The 15,816-nt window shown below is 43.0% G+C and overlaps 1 protein-coding gene across 24 annotated transcripts in view; it reads right to left on the reverse strand.

Moving 5' to 3' along the window:
* Nucleotides 1-15,816, reverse strand: part of PLEKHA5 (pleckstrin homology domain containing A5) — a 342,905-nt gene that overhangs the window by 39,030 nt on the left and 288,059 nt on the right. For 8 of the 24 annotated variants that reach the window (XR_009555758.1, XM_060245844.1, XM_060245847.1 and 5 more), the window contains 4 exons: nt 12,765-12,851; nt 8,528-8,647; nt 7,599-7,652; nt 45-125 (listed from right to left, as the gene is read on the reverse strand). Coding sequence is in view for 22 of the 24 variants with exons in the window: in XM_060245844.1 (XP_060101827.1) it covers nt 45-125; nt 7,599-7,652; nt 8,528-8,647; nt 12,765-12,851 (342 nt within the window). In the remaining 2 variants the exon portion in view is untranslated. Of the gene's footprint in view, nt 1-44; nt 175-7,598; nt 7,653-8,527; nt 8,648-12,764; nt 12,852-15,816 lie in introns of all 24 variants that reach the window. The other 16 variants (XM_060245845.1, XM_060245848.1, XM_060245842.1 and 13 more) reach the window with 8 other exon arrangements.

Raw genomic sequence — 15,816 nt, forward strand, 5'->3', positions numbered from 1 at the left:
CAGATGATAAGAAAAGCAATTTCATTCACTATCCAAGACCTTACTTGATGGTACAGTTGTGGTCTTAGCGCCGAGTTCTCAATCATAGTGTGAACCATGATGATTAAAGGTTCATTCTCTTTCATCTATTTCAAATCAGGAGGAGCATACAGCAAACATCAGTTTACAGCACGGCTAGATTTGAAAGACGACACTGTAAATATAGCCTCTACTTCAATAGTTTTCTAATTAGTGCAGCAGTTCATATTTCCTCTCATGCTTAGCAAAATTGTACATTAAAAAAAAAACCCTAGTAAGGCCAAATTAGAACAACCTACAACCAATGTTCCCTCTAAGCTGCAGAGTCTTGTGAGCAACAATTCTACTTTGTGAGCTCCTGGCATTAAAGTTGTGAGCTCCTGCATCAATCAGTGTGCTCGGGGTCATCCTTCCTGAGCTAAGACAAAAAGGTGTGAGCTGGAGGCTAAAAATCTGTGAGCTAGTTCATGCTAACTCAGCTTAGAGGGAACAATGCCTACAACCTGGGCCACTAAGCAACTCATATCGCAAACAGGCATTTTGGATTTTTTTTAAATAAATACGAATAATACAGATAAAGTACCAATAAAAAAAAGCCATACACATTATCAGTTTCAAAGAATGTAAAAGGGTTGTTAATGCAATGGGGTTGTTACCCATTAGGGGAACTGGCCACAGAATAGAACAGCTTATGGCTACCAGATGTCCTCTTTTTTTTGGTATCCATCCTCTTTTGGGCTCTTTTTTTTTTTAAAGTGATGAAAATGTCTTCTTTTGGGGTTGGAAAGTTAGGAATATTATCACAGTTTAAACAGTAGGGGTATTTAAAATGAGATCTGTCATAGTGATCACTTGTTTGAAGTAGTCAGAAAATACGCCCTCTTTTTTTGCTTTCCAAAATATGGTAGCCCCTAGAACAGCTGGAATCATTTCCTTGGGGATCTAAGTGTTGAGTGCTAAGCAGAGTTTCCTCTGTCAAAGTTCATGGAAGTCAACTGGCTTAGAAGATTAGAACTGTTTAGAACAGGGGTGTCAAACATGCAGTTTGGCGGCCGAATCAGGCCCCCAGAGGGCTCCTATCAGGCCCCCAAGCAACTGGGTGTCATCTGCTTCCTTCTCTCTATATCTTGCTTCCTTCTGCATAACAGCTTGCTTTGCAAGGCTTGCTCAATCGCACAGGAGCTACAGAGCAAGACCTTTATTTTCTCCATTGGCTGAGGCTCCTCTCTGGCGTAGGAAGGGGGGAAGGCAGAGCTTGCTTTGCCAGGCTCTCTCAATCACACAGCAGAGCCACTGAGCAAAGTCTCTCTTCCTTCCATTGGCCCCTCGCCTGCCACCCCCCATTCCCCTAGGGAAGGAAGGAAAGAGGCAGAGCTTCCTTTGCCCAGTTCCCTGGATCCCATGGGAGACATAGAAAGAAAACATCTTTAAGCAATGAGTGCTAGTGTTTTAAGCATGTTTTAAGTTTCTTTTAAAAATACTTGTGCTTGTCTGTGTTCTTTATAAAATTTATATCTCTGCTACCTAATCTTAAATAGGTACACACAAGGCCCGGCTCAATATGGCCTGGCCCGGCCCAACAAGGTCTCATTTATGTCAGATCCGGCCCTCATAACAAATGAGTTTGACATCCCTGGTTTAGAAGGCCATTTTCAGAAGGGTAAAAGACTATCAATATGGGGACTGGAGTTTGCATAGGTGGTCAACTCCAAAATCTTAATGAGCAAATTTGAGAATTATTATATGGAGAGTTGTTATTTTGATCCTTGGGCACTGGTTTTTTTCATACCACCAAAAAGAAAAAAATAACTGTTGGTTTGGGACAAGCCAGGAGGACTATACCGTGGCATGGAGAAATAGGAACATTGTACAGTCAGTATCTTAGGCCGATGAGCGTATTGCCAATTTTTACAATGCATAAAACAATAATTTCAACCTTTCTAGACAGCAAATACTCATGTCGGAAATTGACAGAAGACTTTTATGATTTACAAAAAAAAGAGCACGATCCACCGCCCCAATAGATGTTACAACCATCCACTGTCCCAATATAGGTTACATTTACCCAGCTCTAAATGTACCCGTAAAAACCTTCTTTTTCACATTTTCAGCAGCAACAGTTTGCATAACTGTATAATTATTGATATTATGCATTATTCAAAACATTTAAAAAAACACTCCAAGTTGGATGCAACCCTTCAGCGATGAGATTATGGAAGCAATTTTTTTTACTGCCTTTGCTCTCCGAGTTCAGTCCTCTCCAACTCTGTTCCCAAGAGTTATCGAACCCTGAGAAATATCATTTTGTGTGTGTGTGCAAAGGGCTACTGCTGAGAAAGAGGCAGCACAGATCTGCCCCATACTGCAACCTGCCAGCAGAAGGTGGCGATGGTCATGGATCTTTTCCATGCTCTCTTCCCACCAGCAGAAAACAAACTTTTCAAGGGTGGGAAACGAATGCTGGAGAAAAAAGAATGCAGAAAAGATTCGTGAGCCTGGGGGATCTGGCCCACTTGCTCCATTCACCAAAGGATAGAATCCAGCACCCACTGTTCAGAACAGAAAGTTGATTATATATATGGGGAGGAGTCACTTCACCAAACATGGTTTCTGAACTGCAGATTGGAGGATCCAGCCCACTTGCTTCCCCTTCTGCTGTTCAGGAAAACAAATCTATGATATATTTTGGGAGGAGCCCCTGAAGCAGCTACCAAATGTTCTTCTGCCTGAATACTGATTTCAGTTGGCTTGCAAATCCCATTCAAAGGGGAGAGAATCCAAACTTAGCAAAGTAAGCCCTGAAAGCTATGGATCCAATTAAAACTGCATGTGAATTTTAATGTGCCTCCTGGGAATATGCAGATTTATATTTGGACGCCATCTTGTGGATTGTACTTACCCCTGAATTCACTCATCCAGCTATGCAGGGAGCAACTGGCTAATGTCAGATTGTGGCAAATATAAGATAAAACTTACGCTTTGGTAAGTGACACAAGATATTTCTAGTTAAGGAAGGAAGTGGGTGTATGGAAGATGTGTGAGGACCAGTGCTCATTTTGTAGCAGGAGCTCCTTTGCATATTAGGCCACACACCCCTGATGTAGCCAATCCCCCAAGAGCTTACAGAGCCTACTGTAAGCTCAAGGAGGACTGGCTACATCAGGGGTCTGTGGCCTAATATGCAAAGGAGTTCCTGCTACAAAATGAGCACTGGTGAGGACCACTGAACAGAGCAATGTCTGGACATAATTTGGGCTTCCACTATGCCCTGGATGCACTTTGCAAACCCCTAAAAGCGAAATTAAGGGATGATAAGTTAGTTTTCAGCAGGAGATTAAAAAATTTAGAAGGGCAGAATCCCATTGGGTACTTCTCTTGGGCACCCTATGAAAAAGTGTGGACTAAAACCCTGCTGAGCATCTTACAGGCAGTGTGGCAGAACAAAGCCTTGAAGAACAAAACGGTCTCTCCAGGTTTGTCTGCAACAAACTAATGTTGCAAATTCAGTCAAATCCCTCAAATTTCATCCAACCCCCAAGTGGAATTCTGATGAGCAGAGATTCGTAGGGAGCAATTATAATCTTAGCAAAATTGGTTATGCATTTTTCCTTCTTTCTTGAGGTGACTCCGTTGCACCACGCAAGATAATTAAGATCATAATGGACAGGCAGACTGCAGTTTTTCCTATTTACCTCATAGGCTGATGTTACGATTTCACATCACTACACTGAATCAAGTGCATAAAACCACACGTATTACAAAGAGCCCTTGAAAACAATGTAGTGACAATTCAGCCTAATGTAGATGTGCTACGTCTTATAGTACAGTGCTAAAAAAAACAAGGATCAGGGTACTGTGTGTATATAACACATTATCCCAAATCCTAAACTCCATGGGTATTTCCACTCTACAAATACAAAACACAGAGAGAATTAACTGCCCCACTGGCTGCAACAGTAGGGGCAAATGTGTGAATGTAGCTGTCCCTAGTTCTGTAGTGAATACAACATGGGCACTTTCTATATGCAGAGTTCTTACGTATGCAGAGACTCTGGATTCAGTTGTTCAGCTAAAAACTAAAATCAGACTTATTATTTTGGCTATTAACTCCAACATGCCCAGAGCAGGGAAGATGAGGATTTTCAGATTTGTTTGCTCTTATGGGTGAAGTCCTGCTGACAATCACAGGTGGTTTTTATAGCAGGATGAGAAACTGTGTCATTCAGTGGGCTATTCACTGGCAGTGTTCAATTAATTGTTAACTGTCATCTACTCAAGGGCTAGTCCAGGGGTGGGGAACCTCTCTCCCGAGGGCCATAGGCGGCCCTCGAGGTCACTTGGTGTGGTCCTTGGGGATTGCTGGGCCGAACAGAGCCATGTAGCAGCCTCTCTGGGGCCTGGCTGGCCAGCAAGGATCATGCGGCCCAGCCGCACTGTACAGCAGCCTCCCCAGGGCCAGGCAGGGATCACAGGGCCCAGATGTACTGTGCGGCAGCCTCCCTGGGGCCTGGCTGGCCGGCCAGAATTGCTGCAGGGCATGGAAAAGTTACTGTCACAGTTCAGTTTGCACTTGATTATCCCAGATGGTGCGGCCTAATATGCTAATGAGTGTGTGACCTAATATGCTAATATTAGGGGATATGGTCTAACATGCTACTGAGTTCCTGCTGGGCTTTTTCTACAAAAAAGTGCTGGACCTAGGCATTTGTCTAGGGCGATGGGCCGTGTGTGTGTGCGCCAGATTAGGCTCTCCCCACATGACTTCAAATAGAAAAACGATTATTTGCATTAATCTTGCTGGCCTGAATCATTCTCCCGTGGTGGAGCACTGTTTTTTAAGTTGATAATTTTTTATGGCCCGCGAACTATGTTATAAATATCCATATGGCCCTTGGCAGAAAAAAGGTTCCACACCCCTGGGCTAGTGGATGAACGTTTTGCTCCAAGTTTCGTTAACTGCCAAAGCCAAAAAAAAATCAATATCAAGGTGCCTATGCATGTTGCACCAGGTTTGCCCAAAGACAGATACAAATCCAGTGGTGTTGACTTTGCTGTAGCTGTATTGGTGGAAAGTGCTGCTGAGCCGCTGCTGATGTGTGAAAACCCTGCAGGGTTTTGAAGGCAAGAGAGGAAGAGAAGTGGTTGGCCATTGCCTGGCCCTACGTAGCACCCCTGAACTTCACTGGCAGCCTCCCATGCAAGTACTACCCAGGAATGATCCTGGTTGGGTTTTGAGATCTAGATCAGGTTGAGCTTGCTTGGGTTACCCAGGTCAGGGTGCTGCCATTGCAGTGTAAGTTAAGGTCCATACACTGTACAGATATAACTGTGGCCCAGCTCTGAGCATGTCAAGTTGAATTTAAGGACTGCAGGTTGTATGAAACTGAATGAAGTCTTAGCAAAGTTTCAAGGTGAAGCAACAACACCCCCTCCCTGGTTTATTAATGTGTGTGACCAGGGCTGGAATTCTAGCAGGAGCTCATTTGCATATTAGGCCACACACCCCTGATGTAGCCAATCCTCCAAGAGCTTACAAGGTTCTTTTTTGTAAGCTCTCAGAGGATTGGCTATATCAGGGCTGTGTGGCCTAATATGCAAAGGAGCTCCTGCCAGAATTCCACCCCTGTGTGTGACTATCATTCACTATGGTTAAAATGAACTGGAGAGTATCTTTGGGACAAATTATATGTTACTTTTTTGATGAGTTGGATCTGCACGAAACATTCTGTGCACATAAGAGAACCAAAGATGGGCAAACTGCTTCCTTCTGACTGTTTCAGCTCAGGAAAACCAGTAGGGGGGAGAGCCAAGATCTCCTCCTCCTCCCTACAGTGTCATCCCAAATCTAGTCAGGTTCCTGGGAACTATAAAAATGCATTTCCCCACACATACTGTGTGACCGTAGGAAAAGGCAAGCTGGGTCCACGCCCAACTCGTACAAAAACCATTGCATATACCTTGGCCCTTCATTTATGAGCCCAGGTTTAATCCTACAATATACTCCTAAAACAGTTTTGTTATCAAGCTTACTTACATAGGATAAAAACTGGTGATCTGAAAAGAGAGCATACATATTCTAGTAAAAAGTAAAGGTAACGATAGTCCCCTGCGTAAGCACCAGTTGTTTCACACTCTGGAGTGATGTCACATCACGACGTCTTCATGGCAGACTTTTTACGGGATGGTCTGCCATTGCCTTCCCCAGTCATCTACGCTTTACCCCCAGCAAGCTGGGGACTCACTTTACCAACCTCGGAAGGATGGAAGGCTGAGTTGAGCTGGCTACCTGAACCCAGCTTCCACCAGGATTGAACTCAGGGCATGAGCAGAGCTTGGACTGCAGTACTGCAGCTTACCACTCTGCACCATGGAGCTCTTACGTATTCTGGTAGCTTGTGTCAATTGCATTCTATCCTAATTGCCAATTTAAAAAAAACAAAAACCCAAACAACTAATCTTTTACTACTTTTCAGAGCATGAAAGCCCTTTTCTGCTTCAGCGTGTTGGAAGTAGTATGAACACTGAATCAGCCAATAATGTGTGGAGGAAAAAAAAAAACATTGACCAGGAAGAGGTCTGGTATTGGCAGCAGCTGGGACTGATTCCATGAGCCAGCACAAGGGGATAGCAAACCCCAATTCATGTTCATGTTAGGTCTGCAGCCCCCAATCCTATGTGTTAACTTTTCTGTGAGGAAAGGCACAGGTGTGAGATGTTCACATACTCAGGGCTTTTTTTTTTTTTATCAGGAACACATTTGCATATTAGGCCACACACCCCTGATGTAGCCAATCCTACAAGAGCTTACAGGGTATTATTACGGGGCCTACTGTAAGCTCTCAAAGGAGTGGCTACATCAGGGAAGTGTGGCCTAAAATACAAAGGAGTCCCTGCTACAAAAAAAAAGCCCTGCACATACTCCATTATCAATGGAGTATCAAGGGAAACAGAGGCTCCCACTGGAGGATGCAGAAAAAGAAAGCAGAACAGGACTGGAATGAACATTTAACTGCTCCGCTAATGCCTTGGTAGGCCTGAAAAGATGATCATTAGATATCTTAAACTTTTATCCTGCATAGATGATAGGTTCTTCAAGTGGCGGGAGGGAGGAGGAAATGATTTCCCAAAAGAGAGAGATGGCTGAGCTGGGAAAGGTGTATTAACTCTTTCAGTTAGAGATGAGGTAGACCAAAAGTAGAATATCATAGATAATAATATTTTGTATTTAAACTAAGATTTAAAGAAAAAAAGAAATGCCCTTTCAGCCTACATTAATAGGAAGATGTACACAACGGAACCCACTGAAATACCAGACGACAAGTGGCATTAGTCCTCTTAGCCTACTGGCTGCTATCGGGGCAAGAACGGAACTTTATTCCCCCCAAAATCCAGTTTGAGATCTACCTTTGGGGATGGTTCAGTGCCTGTTCTTTTATTTGTGTACTCTCGATTTTGAGAAACGATTTACTGTTTGTCCCATAAGAAAGGGGCCAAAAACAACAAGAAAAGATTAATGAAGAAAAATAAAGATTCATTGTATTACTAGAAATAAGTGCACAAGAAAAAGCTGAGAAGCCCACCTGGTGGTCCAAGTATATGGCATTCCTTTGAAGGTGATGAGAAAGAATCTCATTCTAGCAAGACAGACAGAAAGAAAGGGAGGGGGAGAGAAAGAGACAGACATGGGAAAGACGTGAAAAGGTCAGTTGGAAAAGAAACAGATATACAAATTCTAGCTGCAACAATTTTAAGATTATACTTGTTATTTTTTTCTACAACGTCAAAATGAGAATGCAAATGAGAACTATACTGCATTTTAGGTCTTTCTACAACACACAGCAGAATGGCGAAGGACCAATAAACACTTCAGTGAGAACGGGAAAAACTCTGTTTTACCACTTCAGTAAGCACTGCTTTGCAACTACAAATTATTTAGTCATATTAGCTATGAAAATGACAATATTATAATTAAATGAAGGAAAAACCAGCACAGTCACGTTGAATTTACACAAACTATAAACCCTTTGAAACATTTGTGCGCATCTCCTTTTGAGTACTAATCACAAATAATTTCAATTATAAGAAGCCATTATAACTGTTGAAATCGTTATTGATCACCAATTTTACCTACTTTGGCTTCAGATTCTGCACAGAACTGGCAAAATGTGGACTTCTGGAGTTTTTTTAAAAAGTTTTTTTAAGAACATAAGAAGAGCCCTGCTATATCAGACCAGTGGTCCAACTAGCCCAGCATCCTCTCTCACACAGTGACCAATCACTTCCTATTGGGAAGCCTTCCTAACTTCAGTTTGGGTTGCAATGCATTCAACTTCCATACCGAAGCTCAAAGGGTTAATAGCAGAACACCACTGTTGCCAAGGCAACAGTGATACTCTAAAAGCTACAACAGGAGGAAGTGGGCATCAGTGGCACAAAGCAAGCTTGGATTAATGGACGGTGAGGAATTAGTGAAGATGGTACACATGACAAACATCACTTCATAGCTGACCTTTGGGCTGCTGGCCTCAAGTTTTAGTTGCATGAGCTGTGCTAACGTGTGTTCCCGGATACTACTCAGTTCGGCTTGCTGCCTTCTCAGCTTTATGAGCAGCAGCGTGAGCTCCTCTGGCTGAAGGAGTCCCGTGTGAGAAGGCAAGGGGTAGAAAATAGGTTAATCAGCGGTGTCATGAGCAAGACTTCAAATTTCAGCTCACTGTTGATAACGCTGTCTATCATGCTTTATTCAAACTGTATTAAACTGTTCGAGATAACAGAACCAACAACATTTCTCGGGATAATCCATCTGAAACGAGCAAGCAAGAAGAATCTTAAAATGTCACGGCTTTCTGAGTCTCAAAATGGCACTGGAGTGGATTCTGCCTGTATCGTACTGCTCCGCTCGGCTTCTGCCATCTTAATTTGAGTCAAGTAGCATCTCAGAAACCAACGAGAGTTTTGGGGTGTAAGTTATCGAGAGTGAAAGCTCCCTTTGTAATAACTTTTGACTCTCGAAAGCTTATACATCTTGTAGGTCTCAAAAGTTCCAATGGACTCGAATCTGGTTGTTTAATGGCAGACCAACATGGTTATCCTCGTTGGGAGGAAGAGCCTCTCAAGTTGAAGGAAGGCTCCTTGGAGGACGGTTGGATCCACCCTGCTATTTCAAAAATGTAAAGGCTAGCAAACTGTGGGTAGGGGAAGGGACCCAACAACTCAACACGGTCCTAAGAGAAGAAAGCAATGGAAGTTTGTGCATACTCAGGTTGCTTGATGTCAAGGGATGAAAATAAGCAGGATCTCTGACTGATTTGTTTGCTCTTTGGCCAAAGGACAGCAAAGCATGAAGTATTAAAATTTAGCTTCTACAAAAAATAACAATTCCCAAGACACAATGTCAAAACTGGCAGACCCATCATGTTGTCTATTTCCTACTTTCTTTTCCTTAAAAAGGCTCCAGTGCATCTCTTTGAAAGGGTATTTTTTAAACGCATCTTAAAACTTTTGTTAGACTGAATAAACTAACATTGAAAGGAAGGCAGAATAGAGTTTATGCTCAGAAAGGAACCCCCCCCCCACACACACACACAAAAAAGTGCATGAATTATGTGCCATGAATAGCCCATTTTATGGGGGGAAGTCCATGTTGCTGACCCACTGGGCCACACTTACACACAGGCAGGAAAGCCCTCTTTGAGAACCAAAGACAGCTACTGATATTTTACAGTTCCCTTTTAACTAGAATGTGATTGATACACCTGACGAATGTGATAGCAAGAGCAACTGTACCAACTTCAGAGAGGCTTTTAAAAACAACAGGATGAATCTCCCTAGTTGCGGGAAGGAAGACAGAGAAGGTTCGTTCTAATACTTTCATTTTCCATGAAAAGCTACATAAATCTCCATTATTAGGACTGGTCATAAAGAATTCTCTGTTTAGTCCACATTTAACAAAAAGCTCCATCCTAGGTTTTGGAAGCTATTAGGAATGTGCAGTCTCCGTTCACTCAAATCTTATACGTGGCTCCATTCTCATAGTTTGTACTTGATGTCTGGCTCTTTTTTAGTTGATATTTACTCTTTTTCATAGTTTGTACTTGATGTCTGGCTCTTTTTTAGTTGATGTTTACTCTTTTTCCATATAGGAATCTTCTGTTGTTATCTGCCCCCCAACGCTCCGCCCTGATCCCAACCTTCCACAGACAGATTCTCCTCTCCACCCTACCCCACCCCGATCTGTTTGACCTCATGAATATCCATGCAATGAGCTCTTCTATGCATTGAGAACTGTCTCTTTAAGAACACAAGAAGAACCCTGTTGGATCAAACCAGTGGCCCATCTAACTCAGAATTTTGTCTTACACAGGGGCCAACCAGTTCCTCGGGAGGGCCAACAACAGGGCTCTTTGGCACTCCTGATGAATTAATACAGATATATCCTAAGATCCCTACATCCAGTTATGTCAGGCCTCACCATTCCCTGTGACCTGATCCTGACAAGGAAGCAGATGACTCAGTTGCCAACAGCAAGAAGATGATATTGGATTTATATTCTGCCCTCCACTCTGAATCTCAGAGTGGCTCACAATCTCCTTTATCTTCCTCCCCCACAACAGACACCCTGTGAGGTGGGTGGGGCTGGAGAGGGCTCTCACAGCAGCTGCCCTTTCAAGGACAACCTCTGCCAGAGCTATGGCTGGCCCAAGGCCACTCCAGCAGGTGCAAGTGGCGGAGCTGGGAATCAAACCCGGTTCTCCCATATAAGAGTCCACGCACTTAACCACTACACCAAACTGGCTCTCACCAAACCAAAAAATGGATATCAAAAGATCCCCAAACTGTTACATAGTATCATTCAAGGCATACAGAATCCCAGCAACTTTGGTACAGTACAGCAGCTTTTATAAGCATGGATTGCTTTCCATGTGTAGTGCAAACTGACCGCTGCTTATAGGATGCGTTCTCTAACAACACATAAAAATATAGCTTCCAATTCCATGTGGATGTGTACCTAACTCTCTGGAGAGCTGTGAAATATGCCCCTTAAGCAGGGCTCATGTTCTAGCAGGAGCTCTTTTGCATATTAGGCCACATTTCCCTGATGTAGCCAATCCTCCAAGAGCTTACAGGGCTGTTCTTACGAGGCCTACTGTAAACTCTTGGAGGATTGGCTCCATCAGGGGTGTGTGGCCTAATCTGCAAAGGAGCTCCTGCTAGAAAGTAAGCCCTGACCTTAACTGTGATTTTAGGTGCTCCACATCAGTTCAGGTTCTTGAATTGCAAAATGCAAATACTGACGCAAACACAGCCAAGCCACATTTTTAGCTACAGTGGCTGTGTTTAATAAAATCCAGCAGAGGGAGCAAGACAATTGGCTATATTTAAGGAAGGATGAACTTGCAGGTTCTCATAATGACTATTCTACATTCCCCTACTATATATATGTCGGTGTTTTACCGAGGGGGATTATTTATGAAGAATGAAGCTCATTGGAAAATATCATCTAAGTCACCTTTAACTGCCAAGTGGAGTGTTTTTCAACAGAACCCTCCCTAAAGAACATTGCACAGAAGCAATTAAAGTTTCAATTAGTACAAAAAAAAAAAAGAAGTTATGGCTCAACTAAAGTATCTCGGAAAAGCTTACATGAATACATAACCGCTGAACTGAACCTTAAGGTATTGAACGGTAAAATACTTTTAATGATCTGAATAAAAATGTGCAATTAGTGTGTGGATAGTCTCTTTTCATACGAGAGCACACAATGTGTAACAAACTGCCTACAGTGCCAATTCCCAGCTAACTATGACTTGCATTCTGCAGTAATGAAAAGCTCCGGTAATTAGCATTTTCCCCTCTGCCACTGAATTAACAGCTTAACGGCAGGACAATTTGTGAGGCGCACAAAGGCAAAGCTTCGAGAAGCCTTACTGTTGTCCTAGAGGATTGTAAATGAACTGGTTACATGAGACAAAGAGAACGATCCCCAGACACCAGCTTTTTTGTTTGGGTTTTTTTTTTTTTGCTATCAAGTTACAGCTGATTTATGGTGACCCACAATAGGGTTTTCAAGGCAAGAGACATTCAGAGTTGGTTCGCCATTGCCTGCTTCCGTGTCATGACCCTGGTACTCCTTGGAGGTCTCCCATCCAAATACTAGCCAGGGTCAACCCCGCTTAGTTTCTGAGATCTGATGTATCCAGTACAAATGAAGTTCTAACTAAAAAAGATATTAAAGGTAAAGGTAGTCCCCAATGCAAGCACCAGGTCGTTACCGACCCATGGGGTGATATCACATCAGGGCGTTTTCATGGCAGACTTTTTACGGGGTGGTTTGCCATCGCCTTCCCCAGTCATCTACACTTTCCACCCCCAGCAAGCTGGGTACTCATTTTACCAACCTCGGAAGGATGGAAGGCTGAGTCAACCTCGAACCGGCTACATGAACCCAGCTTCTGCTGGGATTGACCTCAGGTCGTGAGCAGAGCTTGGACTGCAGTACTGCAGCTTTACCACTCTGTGCCATGGGGCTCCTCTAACAAAGATATTACCTCTTTGCAAAAACTGTACATATCCAGTTGGATCTAACCTGTTGTGGAGGAAGTGCTTTAATTATTGAAACAACAACAGAAAGGAAGTGGCATTTATACAGGTCCTACGACCAATGTAGCTGTCGTCCTATCTCTTTGTGTTTTATGGCCTGTTGCTTAAATAAAAAATGATGCGCTAAATATAAAAATGTCACTCACCGTTTTGCCTTGCAAGCTCTGGGGACTAATGGGCTGCACGCTTAGACCCGCCGGCATCGACCTTCTGTCAGCCACAAAGACGTGCTGCTACAGAGACGGAGGGGAGAGAAAGGACTATGCATTAGAATCTGGGTGCCTGTCAAAGCTTCCAAAAAGCAAAGGTTAAATCTGATATTTTAAGCATGATTTCCCCCCCAAGTCAACTTAAGGTTTATGAAAGGTGTCCAAAGTGAAGGGAGGAGTTAATCGCTTGTCAGGACAAACAGACTGAATCGCAGCACCTTCGTCTCAACTCCTGCGAATGTCAAAAAGCCTCAGAGGATCCAGGAAGCTCTCTGACAGCGGCTAATCAGGAATTCCATTCACCATCCCTCATACCATTTACAGTCCCCTAATTAACAGCTTTATTTGTAAAAGTCAATAGGGCGATCACCTGCAAGCTACTGCCTCAACCAGAAGCTAAAGTGGGATAAATTTATGTGCTGGAGAAACACCTGATTGTGCCAGGCTCATTCTTGGCACACCTGCCTTTTTTTCTTTTAATAAAAAAAAGGATTTTACTCAAGCCTTTCCTTGACAACTTTTAGGACCCTGTTCTTAAAACTGCAAATACAGAATGCAGCCCTTAAACTGACCTAGGAAAAATGGGGGCCCAAATAACTGATCAGACAGATGAGAGAGCAACAGAATATAGAGACCGGGGGACAAAATGTATCCACCTCACATTGTTATGAAGAGCACATTGTTGTATTACACACTGTCTGTCCTAGTAAGGAATGGGGACAGACCAGGCTCTTAAGAACATAAGAAGAGCCCTGCTGGATTAGACCAGTGGTCCATCTAATCAAGCATCTGGTTTTACAGAGACTGACCAAGAGAGAGATCTTGGGGTCATGGTAGATAACTCACTGAAAATGTCAAGACAGTGTGCGATTGCAATAAAAAAAGGCCAATGCCATGCTGGAATTTATTAGGAAGGGAACTGAAAACAAATCAGCCAGTATCATAATGCCCCTGTATAAATCGATGGTGCGGTCTCATTTGGAATACCGTGTGCAATTCTGGTCACCACACCTCAAAAAGGATATTATAGCATTGGAAAAAGTGCAGAAAAGGGCAACTAGAATGATTAAAGGTTTGGAACACTTTCCCTATGAAGAAACGTTAAAACGCTTGGGGCTCTTTAGCTTGGAGAAACGTCGACTGCGGGGTGACATGATAGAGGTTTACAAGATTATGCATGGGATGGAGAAGGTAGAGAAAGAAGTACTTTTCTCCCTTTCGCACAATACAAGAACTCGTGGGCATTCAATGAAATTGCTGAGAAGTCGGGTTAGAACGGATAAAAGGAAGTACTTCTTCAACCAAAGGGTGATTAACATGTGGAATTCACTGCCACAGGAGGTGGTGGCAGCTACAAGCATAGCCAGCTTCAAGAGGGGGTTAGATAAAAATATGGAGCAGAGGTCCATCAGTGGCTATTAGCCACAGTGTGTATATAAATGTATGTATGTATGTATGTGTGTGTGTGTGTATAAATAAATAAATAATTTTTTGGGCCACTCTGTGACACAGAGTGTTGGACTGGATGGGCCATTGGCCTGATCCAACATGGCTTCTATTATGTTCTTATGCAGTGGCCAACCAGTTCCTCTGGAAGGGCCAATGACAGGGCATAGAGGCCAAGGCCTTTCCCTCATGTTGCCTCCTGGCTCTGGGATTATTATTACTTTTGATTATTCAACTGATTGCTATAAATGGAGAGTGATATCTACCTGGTTCCTCTTAGTCGTATACCTAATGGAACATGATATTTTACCCAATAACTCGCACTACTGGAATCTGATTTATTTCTGAGTGGAGTTGTGGGGGGGTTTTTTGGGGGGGGAGGTGGGGTAGAAGGAATAGATGATTCAGGCATTTATAGTGTGTATATCAATCTTAAATCTGATTCTGTACTTGTATAGTATTGCTTTAAAATGATGTATATTTTTTTCAAATTTCTATACTGCCTTAATTTATCAATATCTGCTTTTGAAAAAAAAATGTTGCCTCCTGGCTCTGGGATTCAGAGGGTTTACTGCCTCTGAATACGGCCGTTCTGTTACTCAATATGGCTGGTAGCCATTGATGGGCCTCTCCTCCATGAATCTGCTTAACCCTCTTTTAAAGCTGTCTTGTGCCTGTGGCCATCACTACATCCTCTGGCAGCAAATCCCACATTTTAAGTGCTTGATTCCATTATCTTCAAGAGACTCAATGTGATGTAGTGGTTACAGTGCAGGACTCGAATCTGGGAGATCCTGGCTCGAAAAGCCAGGTTTGAATACCCACTCTACCACAAAAGCTTGCTGAGTGAACTTGGGCCAGTCTCTTACTTTCAGCCTGAGCTACCTCACAGGGTTGTGAGGATATAATATAAACAAAGAATGATGTAAGCCACTTTGCCCACCCTCCATGGGAGAAAAGCGATATATAAATAAAGTGCATAGATAAGCATCAAAATAATGTACCCTGAACAACAAATATGGCTTATATGAATTTCCACTTTTAGTTTCTGTTTACGAAACTTGGAAGAAATCATAGAATGACAATCAAATCCTTTTCTCTGAATATGGAAGGAAATGTATTAAAAAGGTGATGAATTAGCCACTCCATTTTTTAAAAAAAACAACAGCCAAGGGACGTCCTCGGCAAGGACATTAAAATTATTAACCCAACACTACTGGATGCAGAAACAGAGGGAAGAAGATGATGATGATACTGGATTTATATTCTGCCACATACTCTGAATCTCAGTGTCTCCCCCACAACAGACACCCTGTGAGGTAGGTGGGTCTGAGAGAGCTCTTGCAGCAGCTGCCCTTTCAAGGACAACTCCTGCGAGAGCTGTGGCTGACCCATTCCAGCAGCTGCAAGTGGAGGAGTGGGGGATCAAACCTGGTTCTCCCAGATAAGAATCCACACACTTAACCACTACACCAAACTGGCTCTTAAGACAATTTCCTGGGACTAGAAAAAGCACAACTGATGAATAAGCAGGTAAGGATGG

This window comes from Heteronotia binoei, chromosome 8 (assembly GCF_032191835.1).
Source record: "Heteronotia binoei isolate CCM8104 ecotype False Entrance Well chromosome 8, APGP_CSIRO_Hbin_v1, whole genome shotgun sequence".
In the NCBI taxonomy this organism is placed as follows: domain Eukaryota; kingdom Metazoa; phylum Chordata; class Lepidosauria; order Squamata; family Gekkonidae; genus Heteronotia; species Heteronotia binoei.